Source organism: Argentina silus, assembly GCF_951799395.1.
Source record: "Argentina silus genome assembly, chromosome: Y".
NCBI classification, from domain to species: domain Eukaryota; kingdom Metazoa; phylum Chordata; class Actinopteri; order Argentiniformes; family Argentinidae; genus Argentina; species Argentina silus.
In genome coordinates this window covers 5,467,190-5,482,186 of record NC_139654.1, presented here as the reverse complement: position 1 = coordinate 5,482,186, position 14,997 = coordinate 5,467,190, and the positions used below count along the sequence as shown (strand labels likewise).

The window sequence follows — 14,997 nt, the reverse complement described above, 5'->3', positions numbered from 1 at the left end:
GCGGAGTCAGCTGGTCCCGCTGTTCTGCTCTAATCTCAGGGTATTGCGTCGATAAAAGATGTCTGGAATGCCGGAACCGATGTCCAAAAGTTGTCGTCGGCTGTACGATATGGACGCTAAACTGTTTTTAGCGAGAATACTTGAAATAAATGCGATGTATGCGCGCCGCCATCTTGGTACACGCCCTCCCTGCGTGATTGGTGGATTTGGTAGCAGGCTAGGTTGAGTCGCTCAGACGCTGCCTTTTGATTGGTCGATTCGCACGTCCGTCTTCTTCGCCACACGTGTTGTCGGTATTGACAAACATTTCAGTGACATGCGCGCGATGCAGTGCTAATATTAGCATGTAGCCTACTTCACTGGATAAGAATACAACAATAGCATTTAGCATACTCCACCGGCTATGAATGCAACGGTAGCATGCAGCCTACTCCATTGGATAACCCGACTACGTTAACATGGAACATACTCCACTGGATATCAAAACCAAGATGGCGGCGCGCATGCGTCGCGCGCATGTCACTGTCACTGAAATGATTGCAACCTGATGTGGTGTGTGTGGGAGGGAGCTGAGAGGGATGTAGGGTGGAGCATTACTCTCTCTCACACACACACACACACACACACACACACACACACACACACACACACACACACACACACACACACACACACACACACACACACCACTCCCCCGACAGTTGCAGAGACACAGAACAAGGAAGTGTTCCGCCCACAAGCACTTCTAGGAAAACAAAACTTACAGTATCTCTGACACTCTGCTGCTCAGTCTGGTCGTGTGTGCAGCAAAATGGCAGAGAGCATGGACTCTATTAGCTGTCCGATCTGTCTGGATCTACTGAAGGATCCGGTGGCTATTCCCTGTGGACACAGCTACTGTATGGGCTGTATTAAGGGCTGCTGGGATCAGGATGATCAGAAGGGGGTCTACAGCTGCCCCCTGTGTAAGGAAAGCTTTATCCCCAGGCCTGTTCTGAGGAAAAACACTCTGTTGGCTGAATTAGTGGAGAATCTGAAGAAGACAAGACTCCAAGCTGCTCCTCCTGCTCACTGTTATGCTGGACTTGGAGATGTGGAGTGTGATGTCTGCACTGGGAGAAAGCAGAAAGCCCTCAAGTCCTGTCTGGTGTGTCTGGCCTCTTACTGTGAGACTCACCTCCAGACTCACTATGAATCTCCTGCCTTTAAGAAGCACAAGCTGGTCAACGCCTCCACACAACTGCAGGAGAAGATCTGCTCTCTTCATGATGAAGTGATGAAGATTTTCTGCCGTACCGACCAGCAGTGTATCTGTTATCTGTGTTCTTTAGATGAACATAAAGGCCATGACACAGTCTCAGCTGCAGCAGAAAGGACAGAGAAACAGGTAAGAAGAAGAGCTTCAGACTAGTATTACTCTGAGTATCACATACAGGACAACTATGAGTAATAAGTAAGAACCAGAGCTACTAGTTGGTGACTCTGTCTGTAAAACATCTAAAAGTAAATGTCACTGACTGATTGAATGATATTTCCAGAGATCCAAAGTCTCTTCCACATGACTGTGTTTGTGTAGGGAGAGGGTTAAGGTTGTTGATGTTCTTGTTTTACAATCTGGTTCTTATCAGACAAGTTTTAACAGGTACGATGACTCATAACAGTGTAACAGTGCTTCTCTCTCTTCTGGACTCATAACAGTGTGTAGTATACAGTAACAGTGTGTGTGTGTCTACAGCGTCAGCTGGGGATGAGTCAGCAGGATGTCCAGCAGAGAGTCCAGAAGAGAGAGAAGCAACTGAAGGAGACCAAACAGGCTGTGGAGTCTCTCACAGTGAGTGTGTGTGAGTGTGAGTGTGAGTGTGTGTGTGTGTGTGTGTGTGAGAGTGTGTGTGTGAGTGTGCGTGTGTGTGTGTGTGTATGTGTATGTGTATGTGTATGTGTGTGTGTGTGTGTGTGTGTGTGTGTGTGTGTGTGTGTGTGTGTGTGAGAGAGTGTGTGTGTGTGTGTTTTCTTTCTTTTCTTCTTTTTGCCCAGTCACTACCCCCCATCATCAGAGGACTTAAGTACTTTGTTTGTTTTATTCATTTTAATAGTTATTACAAATATTTTCCATCTACTAGGTACCTATTTATGTTATTATTATTTATTCATTTAATTATTATTTTACATGGTCATTGATGTCCATTATGGTTTATTTGGTGTTTTTCCTGTTGTACGTGTTAAGATATATCAACTCCATCCACACACACACTATTAGTAAATAGTATATTTGAATTTAATCTGATTATTTACTGTAATATTTGATCTGACTGTTCTGGAGGATAACATTGAAATTGTAACCAGCTTTGTATGCCTTGTTTTAACAAGGGTGATACTTTGTACAGTATTTCATTTTCAACATCCCAAAACTGAGATGTTGTGATCTGTATGAAGGCCAACAGGCCTTTATTAAATCGAGGGTGAGCTTCTTTTAGGAATCTCCTACACAACCAGTTTGGTAAAGTATAGTATAGTTATTGAATGATTGAAGCTTTTAGGGAGAGGCCCGTCCTTAAATAGACTGGGTCTTTATACTGACCAGTGATAGCGAGATCAGACACTCTTGTTGTGTGTTGGATAGTTTGTTGTTTTTGGAGGAACTTCTCCTGCCAGTAATGGATGTTTCAGTATCTCAACAAAAGTTTCATATACAGTCATGAGAAAAAGTTAGGACACCCCCCAAAATATTAAGTTATTCTCTTAAAAATATGGACATATCAATATGTTATCTTCTTTCTAACAATGTCTATAGATAAAGGGGATGTAATTGAACAAAAAACTATGAAAATGTAACTTTGTAATCATTTATTTAACGAAAAATTAACAATAATGCCAATTCCTACTGAGGAAAAAGTTAGGACACCCTATGCCCTAATAGCTAGTATTGCCCCCCTTGGCTGAAATAACCTCAATTAGACGTTTCTTATAACTGTCTACAGGTCTCTGACATCAATTGGGAGAAAGTTTTTCCCACTCCTCCTTGCAGAATTCTTTCAGCTGTGTGATGTTCGAGGGGTGTCTTGCATGCACAGCCAGTTTCAAATCAATCCACAGCATCTCAATAAGATTAAGATCCGGGCTTTGACTTGACCATTCCAGAACTCTCAATTTATTTTTCTTGAGCCATTCCTTGGTAGATTTACTGAAATGTTTTGGGTCATTGTCATGTTGCATGGTCCACATCTGCTTCAGCTTCAACTTTCGAACAGATGGTCTCACATTTTCCTCAAGCACCCTCTGATACAATACAAAATTCATAGTGGATTCTATGATGGTGAGCTGACCAGGCCCTGCTGCAGAAAAGCAGCCCCAAACCATGACATTTCCACCCCCATGCTTCACAGTTGGTATGAGGTTCTTGTTCTCAAATGCTGTCTTGGTTTTGCGCCAAACATGTCTACTCTTACTGTGCCCAAATAGTTCAACTTTGGATTCATCTGTCCAAAGCACATTGTTCCAGAAGTTCTGGTCTTTCTCTAGGTGTTCTCTGGCAAACTTTAGTCTTGCCCTGATGTTTTTTTTTGACAGCAGGGGTTTCCTCCTTGCACACCTCCCATGTAATGCAAACTTGTTCAGTCTCTTTCTTATGGTGGATGCATGTACTTTGACATCAATTGTGGCAAGAGATACCTGTAGGTCTCGTGATGACATTCTGGGATTGTTGGAGACTTCTTTAAGCATCTTTCGGTCAGCTCTTCTGCTGAACTTGCTTGGGCGGCCTGACCTGGCCATGTTGGTGGTGGTTTTAAATGTTCTCCACTTGTAAATTATTTTCCGGACAGTGGAATGGCCAATTTCGAATAGTTTGGAGATCTTTTTATATCCCTTCCCAGACTCATATGCATCTACAATTTTTCTTCTGAAGGCCTCAGAGAGCTCTTTTGATCTCGCCATGGTGATGCAACTCACTTCAACAATCAAGAGCAAACCAAACTAAATATCTGAGGCTTAAATAGGACAGGCTCCTCCAAAATCCTCTGTAACGATGTTCTAATCATTTGCACCTGATGTGGTGCTCTTTATTATAATTTTAGGCATTTTAAGTGGAACTAAATGTGGGGGTGTCCTAACTTTTTCCTCACAAGAAGATTGCATTTCTATTAATTACATTTTACCAATCATTTTTTAAATAATTTGTTTCAGTTGTATTTGTTTAGTTATATTACCTCAATTTTTCAATATTGTTCAAATGAATATCAAATGTCCATATGTTTGAATATGTTGAAGAAGACAAAGGTTTTCATAGGGTGTCCTAATTTTTTCTCATGACTGTACTTCTACTGGTATGCCATCAAATCCAGGGCTTTTTCCTGTCTGATAAGATTCAATTGCCTTAAGACGTTTGTGTGTGTGTGTGTGTGTGTGTGTGTGTGTGTGTGTGTGTCCTTACAGCGCTCTGCACAGACAGCAGTGGAGGACAGTGAGAGGATCTTCACTGAGCTGATCCGCTCCATTGAGAGAAGGTTGTCTGAGGTGAAGCAGCTGATCAGAGCCCAGGAGGAGGTAGCAGTGAGTCAGGCTGAAGGACTGGTGGAGAAACTGGAGCAGGAGATAGCTGAGCTGAGGAGGAGAGACGCTGAGCTGGAGCAGCTTTCACACACAGAGGATCCCATCCATTTCCTCCAGGTAACCACACTGACCCTCCATCTGCAGTACTGAAACAAGATTACTGTTCAATTATTCATTCATCCTCTGTTCTCTCTCTCTCCTCTCTCTCTCTGTCTCTCTCTCTCCAGAGTTATCAGTCTCTCTCCAGTCCCAGTGAATGTTCAGACTTACCCAGCATCATTGAGGGTCCTCTTCAGTTGTTTGGAGGTGTGAGTGAGGCTGTGTCCGAGCTGAGAGACAAACTAGAGGACCTCCTTAAGGGAGAATGGCCCAACATCTCAACTACAGGTGGGTTAGGGTTAGAGTTAGGGTTAGGGTTAGGGTTAAGGTTAACCCTAACCCTAACCCTAACCCAACATTTCAACTACAGGTGGGTTACAAACTCTACCTGCTCAACTTTCATCACCTCAACTTCAGACTAGTTACTGTTGTTGTCAGAAGTTTACATACACTTGTAAAGAACATGTATGTCATGGCAGTCTTGAGTTTCCAATCATTTCTACAACTCTTATTTTTCTGTGATGGACTGATTGGAGTACATACTTCTTTGTCACAAAAAACATTCATGAAGTTTGGTTCTTTTATGAATTTATTATGGGTCTTCTAAAAATGTGACAAAATCTGCTGGGTCAAAAATATACATACAGCAATGCTAATATTTGATGAAATGTCCCTTGGCCATTTTCACCTCAATTAGACGCTTTTGTTAGCCATCCACAAGCTTCTGGCAAGCTTCTGGTTGAATCTTCTGACCACTCCTCTTGACAGAATCAGTGCAGTTCAACTAAATTCGTTGGCTTTCTGACACAGACTTATTTCTTCAGCACATTCCACATGTTCTCAATGGGGTTTAAGTCAGGACTTTGTGAAGGCCATTCTAAGACCTTAATTCTAGCCTGATTTAGCCATTCCTTTACCACGTTTGATGTGAGGGAAGGAGCTGCTAATGTCATCAACCTTCTTTTCAAAATAGGTGACAAAGTCATCGGCAGACAGAGAGGAGGGAGGAGCGGGAGGAGGAGGGTTGAGGAGTGAGGAAAATGTGGAGAACAGTTTCCTTGTGTCAGAGACAGAGGATTGAATTTTGGAATGGTAGTATTAGGCTTTAGCAGCTGATGCAGATGAGGTATAGTTGAGGAGGAGAGAGAGATAAGGGGCTAGATAATCAAGCTTGCAGGGTTTCAGACAGCCAGGGAGTGCGTGGAGAGGATGGTGCCGGCCTTGATATCTGTGGACAGAGAGAGTCGACGGATGAGGAAAGAGATGACAGGAGGGTGGAGGAAGCTGCGTCAGTGGATAGAAGAGAGAAAGATTCAACAGAGGGTAGGGCGGTTAAGACAGAGGAAGAGAGAGTGGTGAGTGAGAGGGTGCGCAGGCCGCGACGAGAAGACACAGTGTGGGTATTCTCAGCCAATGTTCTTGTAGACAAGAACCACGTTTCACCGCGGAGGTCAATGTTCTTGTAAACAAGGTCGATCCACCGGTTCTCTGCAACACGTTAGATTTCATTTTGTGGGCTTTTAGACTAAATGGTCGTCGCAGACCCAGGTCACTCCAACCTTTGTACTCCCCCAGGGGGTGCAAATCCTATTGTCTCCCCTCCTCTTGGTAAAGCCTCTTTTTATGACTTTCCATTTCCCCATCAGTCGGACATTTAAAGTCGCATAAAATTCAACATCTATTCTATCAAATACTAAACCATCAATGAAAACATCCAAACAACAACAGACCCTAAACTCTAACCCCCTAACCCTAATGGAAATACTAAACCATCAATGAAAACATCCAACCAACAACAGACCCAAACCCCAAACCCCTAACCCTAACCAACAACAGACCCTAACCCCTAATCCTAACCCGAACCCCAACCTGCAACCTTAATCCTACTTATTTAACCCTTTCGGGACCTCAAACGCGCAGCTGCGTTTTCAGGGGTTTCCAAAATGTTTTGATCAATATCTCAGTGATAATCCGGCGTAGAAACATGGTTTAAATATCCCCTGAGCCCTCCTGTGACATGCCCTCTCACTTACAGACGGAGCTATTAACCTAGGAACAGCTTGGTACAGGCCCTCCCTGCGTAATTGGTGAATTTGGAAGCAGCCTAGCTTGAGTCGCTCAGACACTGCCTTTTACCGTCGTTGATTGGTCAATTCGCACGTCCATCTTCTTCGCTACACGTGTTGTCGACATTGTCGGTATTGACAAACATTTCAGTGACAGTGACAGAGACAGAAAGCAGAGAAGATGTGTTTACAAGGATCCATTAGAAGTCCTTTTTTATATTCTGTCTAGTATTTTATTCATATTGTATGCCATTTCTGTGTAGCTCAGGACTTCATGAATGAATTTCAAGCACCAAAACAATTCATCCACATGGGTAAAGGTATGTTTTCACATGGGATTTGAAACATTTCTGAAAAACGGATTCGAAATGTTCAGGTTTAGGCCTACTTACCTCTTCACACAGTGCTGTTGGGGTAAACATCTATCACAATCAAGAAAGCTGAGTTTGTACTGAAAATATTGATATGAAACACTTGGGTATTATTTTGTATGGAAGTGACTTCAAATTGAGAAAGAATAAATGTATGTAAAAATGGAGAAAATACCCCTGGTCCCCAAAGGGTTAACCTGCAAAGTGAGGCCTTCTCTTTTCCCCCCATCAGAACAATGTGGGACCTGTCCATGTTTCCAACCCTTGACTGATACATGTCTCTCTCTCTCTCCCTCCCTCTCTCTCTCCCTCCCTCTCTCCCTCTCTCCCCCCTCCCTCCCTCCCTCCCTCTCTCCCTCCCTCCCTCCCTACCTCTTCTCTCCATCCAATCTCTCTCTCTCTCTTTCCCTCTTTCTCTGTCTTTTTTTCTCTCTCCCTCCCTACCCCCCTCTCTCCCTCTCCCTCCCTCCCTTTCTCCCTCCCTCCCTCTCTCCCTCCCTACCACACTCTCTCCCTCCTTCCCTCTTTCTCTCTCCTTCCCTCCCTTTCCTCCCTCCCTCCCTCCTCTTGCTCTCCGTGCCTCTCTCTCCCTCCCTACCTCTCTCTGCTACTCTACCTACCTCTCTCCCTCCATCCTCTCCCTCCCTCCCTCCCCCACCTCTCCCTTTCTCTCTCCCTCCCTCTATCCCTCCCTCCTTCCCTCCTCTCCCTCTCTCCCTCCCTCTTTGCCTCCCTCCCTCCTCTCTCTCCCTCCTTCCTCTCTCTCCCTCTCACCATCCATCCCTCCCTCTATCAATCCCTCTATCTCTCCCTCCCTCCCACCTCTCCCTCCCTCCCTTCTTCCTCCCTCTATCCTTCCCACTATCCCTCCCTCTATCCCTCTTTTCCTCCCTCCCTACTCTCTCTCCCTCTCTCCCTCAATCCTCTCCCTCCCTCCCTCACCCCCTCTCTCCCTCCTGTCCCTCCCTCTCTGCTTCTCCCTCCCTCCTTCCTCCCTCTATCCCTCCCTCTCTCCCTCAATCCTCTCCCTCCCTCCCTCCCTCCCCCTCTCTCCCTCCCTATCTCTCTCCCTCTCTCCCTCCTCTCCCTCCATCTTTGCCTCCCTCTCTCCTCTCTCTCCCTCCCTCTATACCTCCTTCTCTGCCTCCCTCCCTCCTCTCTCTCATTCTCTCCCTCCCTCCCTCCTTCCCTCCCTCCCTCTATCCTTCCCTCTATCCTCTCCCTCCCTCTTTCTCCCTCCCTCTCTCCCTCCCTCCCTCCTTCCTCTCCCTCCCTCTCTTTCTCCCTCACTCCCACCTCTCTCTCCCTCTCTCCTTCCTCCCTCTATCAATCCCTCTATCTCTCCCTCTCTCCCTCCCTCCTTCCTCCCTCTATCCTTGCCTCTCTCCCTCCCTATTTCTTTTCCTCTCTCCCTCCTCTCCCTCCCTCTCTGCCTCCTTCCCTCCTCTCTCTCCCTCTCTCCCTCCCTCCTTCATCCCTCTATCCTTCCTCTCCATTCCTCCCTCCCACCCTCTATCACTCCCTCCCTTCCTCTCTCCCTCCCTCTTTCTCCCTCCTTCCCTCTCTCTCTCCCTCCCTCCCTCTCTCCCTCCCTCACTCTTTCTCTCTCTCTCTTTCTTTCACTCCCCTCTCTTTTCTCCCTCCCTCCCTCCTCTTGCTCTCCCTCCGTGCCTCTCTCTCCCTCCCTACCTCTCTCTACTACTCTCCCTCCCTCTCTTCCTACCTCCTTTTTCCCTCTCTCCCTCCCTCTCTCCCTCTATCCTTCCTTTCCCCCCCTCACTCCCTCCCTTCCTCTATACCTCCCGACCTGCATCCCTCCCTCCCTCTTTCCTTCCCTCTCTCCCTCCCTCTATCCTCTTTTTCCCTCTATCTTCTCCCTCTCTCTTTCTCCCTCCCTCTATCCCTCCTCTCCCTCTCTTCCTCCCTCCCTCTATCCCTCCTCCCTCTCTTCCTTCATCCCTCCTCTCTCTCTCCCTCAATCCTCTCCCTCTCTCCCTCCCTTCCCCCCCTCTCCCTATCTATCTCCCTCCCTCTATCCCTCTCTCTATCTCTCCTTCTTTCCCTCCCTCTATCCTCTCCCTCCCTCTATGCTCTCCCTCCCTCCCTCCTCCCTCTTTCTCTCTCCCTCCCACCCTCCTCTCTCTCCCTCTCACCCTCCATCCCTCCCTCCCTCTATCAATCCCTCTCTCCATCCCTCCCTCTCTCCCTCTATCCTCTCCCTCCCACTTTCTCCGTCCCTCTCTCCCTTCCACCCTCCCTCCCTCCCTCTTCTCTCTCCCTCCCTCCCTCTCTCTCCTACTCTCCCTCCCTCAATTCCTCCTCTCCCTCTCTCGCTCCCTCCCTCCCTCCTCTATCTCCCTCTCTCCCTCCCTCCTTCATCCCTCTCACCCTCTATCCTCTCCTTAACTCTTTCTCCCTCTTGCCTCCCTCCTTCCTCCCTCTATCCCTCCCTCCCTCCCTCCTTCCCCCCTCTATCCCCCCCTCCCTCTCTCCCTCCCTCCCTCTCTCCCTCTTTCTCCCTCTCTCCCCCCCTCCCTCTATCCCTCCCTCTCTGCCTCCCTCATTTCTTCCTCTCTCCCTCCCTCCATCCTCCCTCTATCCCTCCCTCTTTCTCCCTCCCTCCTCTCCCTCCCTCCCTCTCTCTCTCTCCCTCCCTCCTCTCTCTATCCCTCCCTCCATCCCTCCCTCCTTTTCTCTCTCCCTCTTTCCCTCCCTCCCTCTCCCTTTCTCCCTCCCTCTACCCCTACCTCCCCTCTCTCTCTCTCTCTCTCTCCCTCCCTCTCCTCCCTTCCTCTTTCTTCCTCTCTCTCTCCCTCCCTCCCTCCCTCCCGTCTGTAGTGAATGGAGTGGATGTTTTCCTGCCACCAGAGCCCAAGACCAGAGCCCAGGACCAGTTCTTCCAATGTGAGTGTGTTTCTCCTGAAGTAGCTGACAGTTTCTCTCTCTCTTTATCTCTCCCTCCCTCCCTCTTTCTGTTCCTCCCTCCTCTCCCTCCCTCCCTCCCTCCCTCCATTGATCCTCTCCACAAACCCTGAGACACAACTAGAGATCTCTAGGAGAGGGAAAGACTCATCAAAGACAGCCTACATATCTGACTCTCCCTCTCTCTCCCCCCTCTCTCTCTCTCTTTCTCTCTCCTCTCTCTCCCTCTCTCTCTCTCTCCCTCCATCTTTTTATCTTCCTCCGTCCCCCTCTCTCTTCCTCCTTTCTCTCTCTCTCTCTCCCTCTCTCTTTCTCCTCTCTCTCTCTCCCTCCATCCCTCTCTCTCTCCCTCCATCCCTCTCTCTCTTTCTCTTCCTCCGTCCCCTCTCTCTCTCTCTCTCTCTCCTCTCTCTCTCTCCTTCCCTCCCTCTCTCTCTTTCTCTTCCTCCGTCTCTCTCTATCTTCCTCCTCTCTCTCTCCCTCTCTCTTTCTCTCTCCTCTCTCTCTCTCCCTCCCTCCATCCCTCTCTCTTTCTCTTCCTCCATCCCCCTCTCTGTTCCTTCTCTCTATCTCCCCTCTCTCTCTCCCTCTCTCTCTCTCTTCCTCTGTCCCACTCTCTCCCCCCTCTCCTCTCTCCCCTCTCTCTCTCTCTCCTCTCTCTCTCTCTTCCTCCGTCCCTCTCTCTCTTCCTCTGTCCCACTCTCTCCCCCCTCTCCTCTCTCCCCTCTCTCTCTCTCTCTCTCTCTCTCTTTCTCTTCCTCCGTCCCCCTCTCTCTTCCTCCTCTCTCTCTTATTCTCCCTCTCTCTCTTCCTCTCTCTCTTCTCTCTCTCTCCCTCCATCCCTTTCTCTCTTTCTCTTCCTCTGTCCCCCTCTCTCTTCCTCCTCTTTCTCTCTCTCTCTCCTCTTTTTCTCTCTCTCCTCTCTTTCTCTCTCTCTCTCCCCCCCTCTCTCTCTCTCTCTCTCTCTCCCCTCTCCTCTCTCTCTCTTTCTCTCTCCTCTCTCTCTCTCCCTCCATCACTCTCTCTCTTTCTCTTCCTCCGTCCCCCTCTCTCTCTCTCCTCTCTCTCTCTCTCTCCCTCCCTCCCTCCCTCCCTCTGCTCTTCCCCCAGATGCCTGTGAGCTCACACTGGACCCAAACACAGCACAGAGAAACCTCTCTCTGTCTGAGGAGAACAGAAAGGTGACACGGGGGAGAGAGGAGCAGCCGTATCCTGATCACCCAGAGAGATTTGACTACAGTCCACAGGTGCTGTGTAGAGAGGGTCTGACTGGGCGCCGTTACTGGGAGGTAGAGAGGAGTGGGGGAGGGGCTTATATAGGAGTGACATATAAAGGAATCAGCAGGAGAGGAGTGGGTAATGACTGTGGGTTGGGATTCAATGACAAGTCCTGGAGTCTGTGGTGCTCTGGTAACAGTTACTCCGCCTGTCACAATAAGAAGAAGACTGTCATACCTGTCCCCTCCTCTGGCTCCCACAGAGTAGGAGTGTATCTGGACTGGCCGGCCGGCACTCTGTCCTTCTACAGCGTCTCCTCTGACACACGGACCCTCCTGCACACATTCCACTCCACATTCACTGAGCCCCTCTACCCAGGGTTTGGGTTTTGGTACAAGGGCTGTTCAGTGACCCTGTGTTAACTAGTCTCAGGGAGATCACACTGAACACCAAAGGCTCAAAGATGACGGATCATACCATGATGCAGTTGGATAGTGGTGTGTTTTCACTGAGATGTTGGATGTGCAGATGTTCCCTCTCCTAGTGTGTAGGGTGTAGTGTGTACTGTGTAGGATTGTTGTGTGTAGTTATATTATGTTTTACTATATATTAAATGTCACATATATATTATGTCACATGTCACATATATATTAAATAAAATGCATCTGATAGTAAAATAGACTGCAATAGAGTGACAAAAAATAGAAGCTTACATGTTTTTTAGTTTTTTTGATGGAAATGCATCTGACAATCCAGATGAATGATTAGATGATCAAATCAGACTGATGATGAACTCTGAGAATAACACAGGAGAGAGTGTCTGTATGTATATAAGAGTTGGTTAGATTGGGTGTTTGAGTTGTGATGCTGGATCACGTTGCTGTGTGTAAGATAGCAGGGAGTGGATGTGAAGACAGCTCTCCTTCTCTGTCAGTACAACATGGACATGTTCTGAAATTCACTTTCCATAGATTCCTTCACCTGTCTCTCTATCCAACGTACATGTTGTTCCTTCTCCTATGTGTGTGTGTGTGTGTGTGTGTGTGTGTGTGTGTGTCTGTGTGTGTGTGTGTGTGTGTGTGTGTGTGTGTGTGTGTGTGTGTGTGTGTGTGTGTGTGTGTATATAAGAGTTGGTTAGATTGGGTGTTTGAGTTGTGTCACCGAGGGTGAGTCTAGCACGTCCTTTCCCCGGCCTGAACACCATTCCCAACGTTCCCCAGTTAAGCACGGCAGGATCGGCCCGAGGTTCGAGAGCAACCTTGGTGAATCACCATGACACTGCTAGAAAGAGAAAAAGCTTAGCAGCCGGGGGCCCGACCTGACGAGGGACACCGCGGCTGAGGATGTTCCTGAAACACATTTTATCTTTGATCTATCCTTCAAATAGGTGCAACTGCATAACTGCTTATGAATGATAAGTTGATTCAAATAGGTGTGACTGCATAACTGCTTATGAATGATAAGTTGATTCAAATAGGTGTGACTGCATAACTGCTTATGAATGATAAGTTGATTCAAATTGGTGTGACTGCATAACTTCTTATGAATGATAAGTTGATTCAAATAGGTGTGACTGCATAACTTCTTATGAATGATAAGTTGATTCAAATAGGTGTGACTGCATAACTGCTTATGAATGATAAGTTGATTAAAATATGTGTAACTTCATAACTGCTTAAGAGGAACTAGAGTGTGAGTGTATGACCCCGTGTCAACATGTCTGCTTAGGCCTCATTGTGATGACGGCATGCTACCAATGAAAGTACTAAGAATATAAGAATACCAATGTTTGATTGTGTAATCTTACTCAGGGATGATTACTGATGTATGATACTATATTACTGACGTTTATTTTGATGATACAGAGTTTTATTATTGCATATAAGGGGATATTATATAGGGCCTTCGGGGTGAAGTATGTCAGGTGGTGGGAATCCCCAACAAAAAGTACTACTGTGTCCATAATCAAGTATGAGAATGATAACAATGATTAAGTGTAACAATGTGAAGTATAGAGTGATTTATTGGTTTTGATCTATTGATATGTGTGATTACTATACTGTATTACTGTTTGGATGTATTGTATTGATGTTGATGAGGTTTTGTAACACTGAGAGTTGAGGGACAGAGAAAGTTCCTTAAAAGGACTTCCCCAAAAGCACTTCCTTATTTACTTTAGAAGGAAGCTACTTAGCTACTAGCTTAGCTTAGCCACGATTCTAGCTAATCGCTCAAAGGGTTAAACACCGCTCTGTTTGTAGACAAAGAAGATGTCACGTGTGAGGAATCTTGGGTCTGTTAGTAAACAGAGATTATGTCATATGAGATGAGTTTTGGATCAAAAGCAGAGTATAAAAAGAGCTCCCCGGAGCAGCGCAGCGGTCATTCCCCGCTGAGGAGCGTTAAAACCTGAAGAACCGGAGCAGGACGGAGCGTGTTGGATACCTCACCCCGGGGTGGAACTGGAGCTCTCATAGTTAAAACCTGAAGAAACGGAGCAGGACGGAGTGTGTTGGATACCTTACCCCGGGGTGGAACTGGAGCTCTCATAGTCTAGTGCCCGAGAAGTTCTCCGTGGCCGGACTTCACACTCTGATCAAATCCTGACTAACGGACTCGCCACTGGATTGCAACAGAGGACCTGGCGGACCTTTCTTTGAGGAAGAACGGACTTAGAGGAAAAGCTGAGACCGGTAGAGCAGTTTCAGGGGGCAAAGCTGAGACACTCTGCGGGAATCAGAGTCCCTCGGCCAGGGGAGCATAACACCGGCTCTTTACCACAGCCGTGGCGGAAAGAGGAACCGGCTTCACTCGACGGAGAGGAACTGGGACTTCTCTAAATTTCACAGACAAGTAAATTAGGCAGAGGAGGGATAGAGGTAGAGATTTTATTCTTTTCTCATTTTTCTCATTTTTATATTTTCATCATTTTTATATTTTAATACTCTGTCTGTAACCCATTTTTAGGATAACTTAGCTATGCTGTAATGCTTTAATCCATTATTAAACAATCTAACCTGCATTTAAAGTAACAGTTTTCTAAACTCAATTTTTAAAAATGTTATTTTTATTGAACTATTCCATTCATCAAAAGTATTTTTACCTCCTCCTGGTGACATAAAAGGTTATAGATTACTGTGCATATTTCATCATAGGATCTGAATGGTTATATCTAGCCCATCATTACCTCCTTTGGGTAAATTGTACTTACCGATAAACACCTTTCCGCAACCACACCAACTTGCACTCATATAAGATTAGAGCAGTCGTTAACCATAGAGGTTACCCACTTCTGTGTACGGTTTTCGGGGGAGTTTTCAGTTCAACTGAAGTGGGTAAAGGAAGTCAATGGAGGAACTATGGGACATAGACTGTTAACAGCGGAGTGAGTCTAATCGACACCAACCTACACCGGACCTGTTAGGAAGTAGCTTACAGGGTAAGACCCTGCAGGCTGAGGTCCATACCTGTTAGACAGAGGGTTGGTCCGGGGTCCTGTACAGGGTAAGACCCTGCAGGCTGAGGTCCATACCTGTTAGACAGAGGGTTGGTCCGGGGTCCTGTACAGGGCCTGAACTGCCGGGAGACAAAGTGTCATGATCATCAAAAAAACCCTGAAACACTTTCGTGTTTTTTTTCGCGTTAAACTTTTAAATAAAGATGAACTTGTTTTTACTTATGCTGTTTCTTTCATGGAAATCCTGATAGTTCACGTATCGTCTGTGCTCTGTCGTAGAGCTGGGCATCTTCGGCTCATCGAGTTACAAGGAGAC

General features: G+C 46.8%; 1 protein-coding gene across 1 annotated transcript; it reads left to right on the top strand.

The window, feature by feature from the left end:
- Positions 1-811: 811 nt before the first annotated feature.
- LOC310823625 (tripartite motif-containing protein 16-like) lies at positions 812-11,791 on the top strand (the record flags this gene model as incomplete). Its single annotated transcript, XM_083696508.1, has 4 exons — positions 812-1,387; positions 1,763-1,831; positions 4,432-4,659; positions 11,125-11,791. 4 exons carry the CDS (start codon positions 812-814, stop codon positions 11,644-11,646), a joined length of 1,395 nt encoding a protein of 464 aa, XP_083552634.1. The 3' UTR covers positions 11,647-11,791.
- Between the last annotated feature and the right edge of the window lie 3,206 nt (positions 11,792-14,997).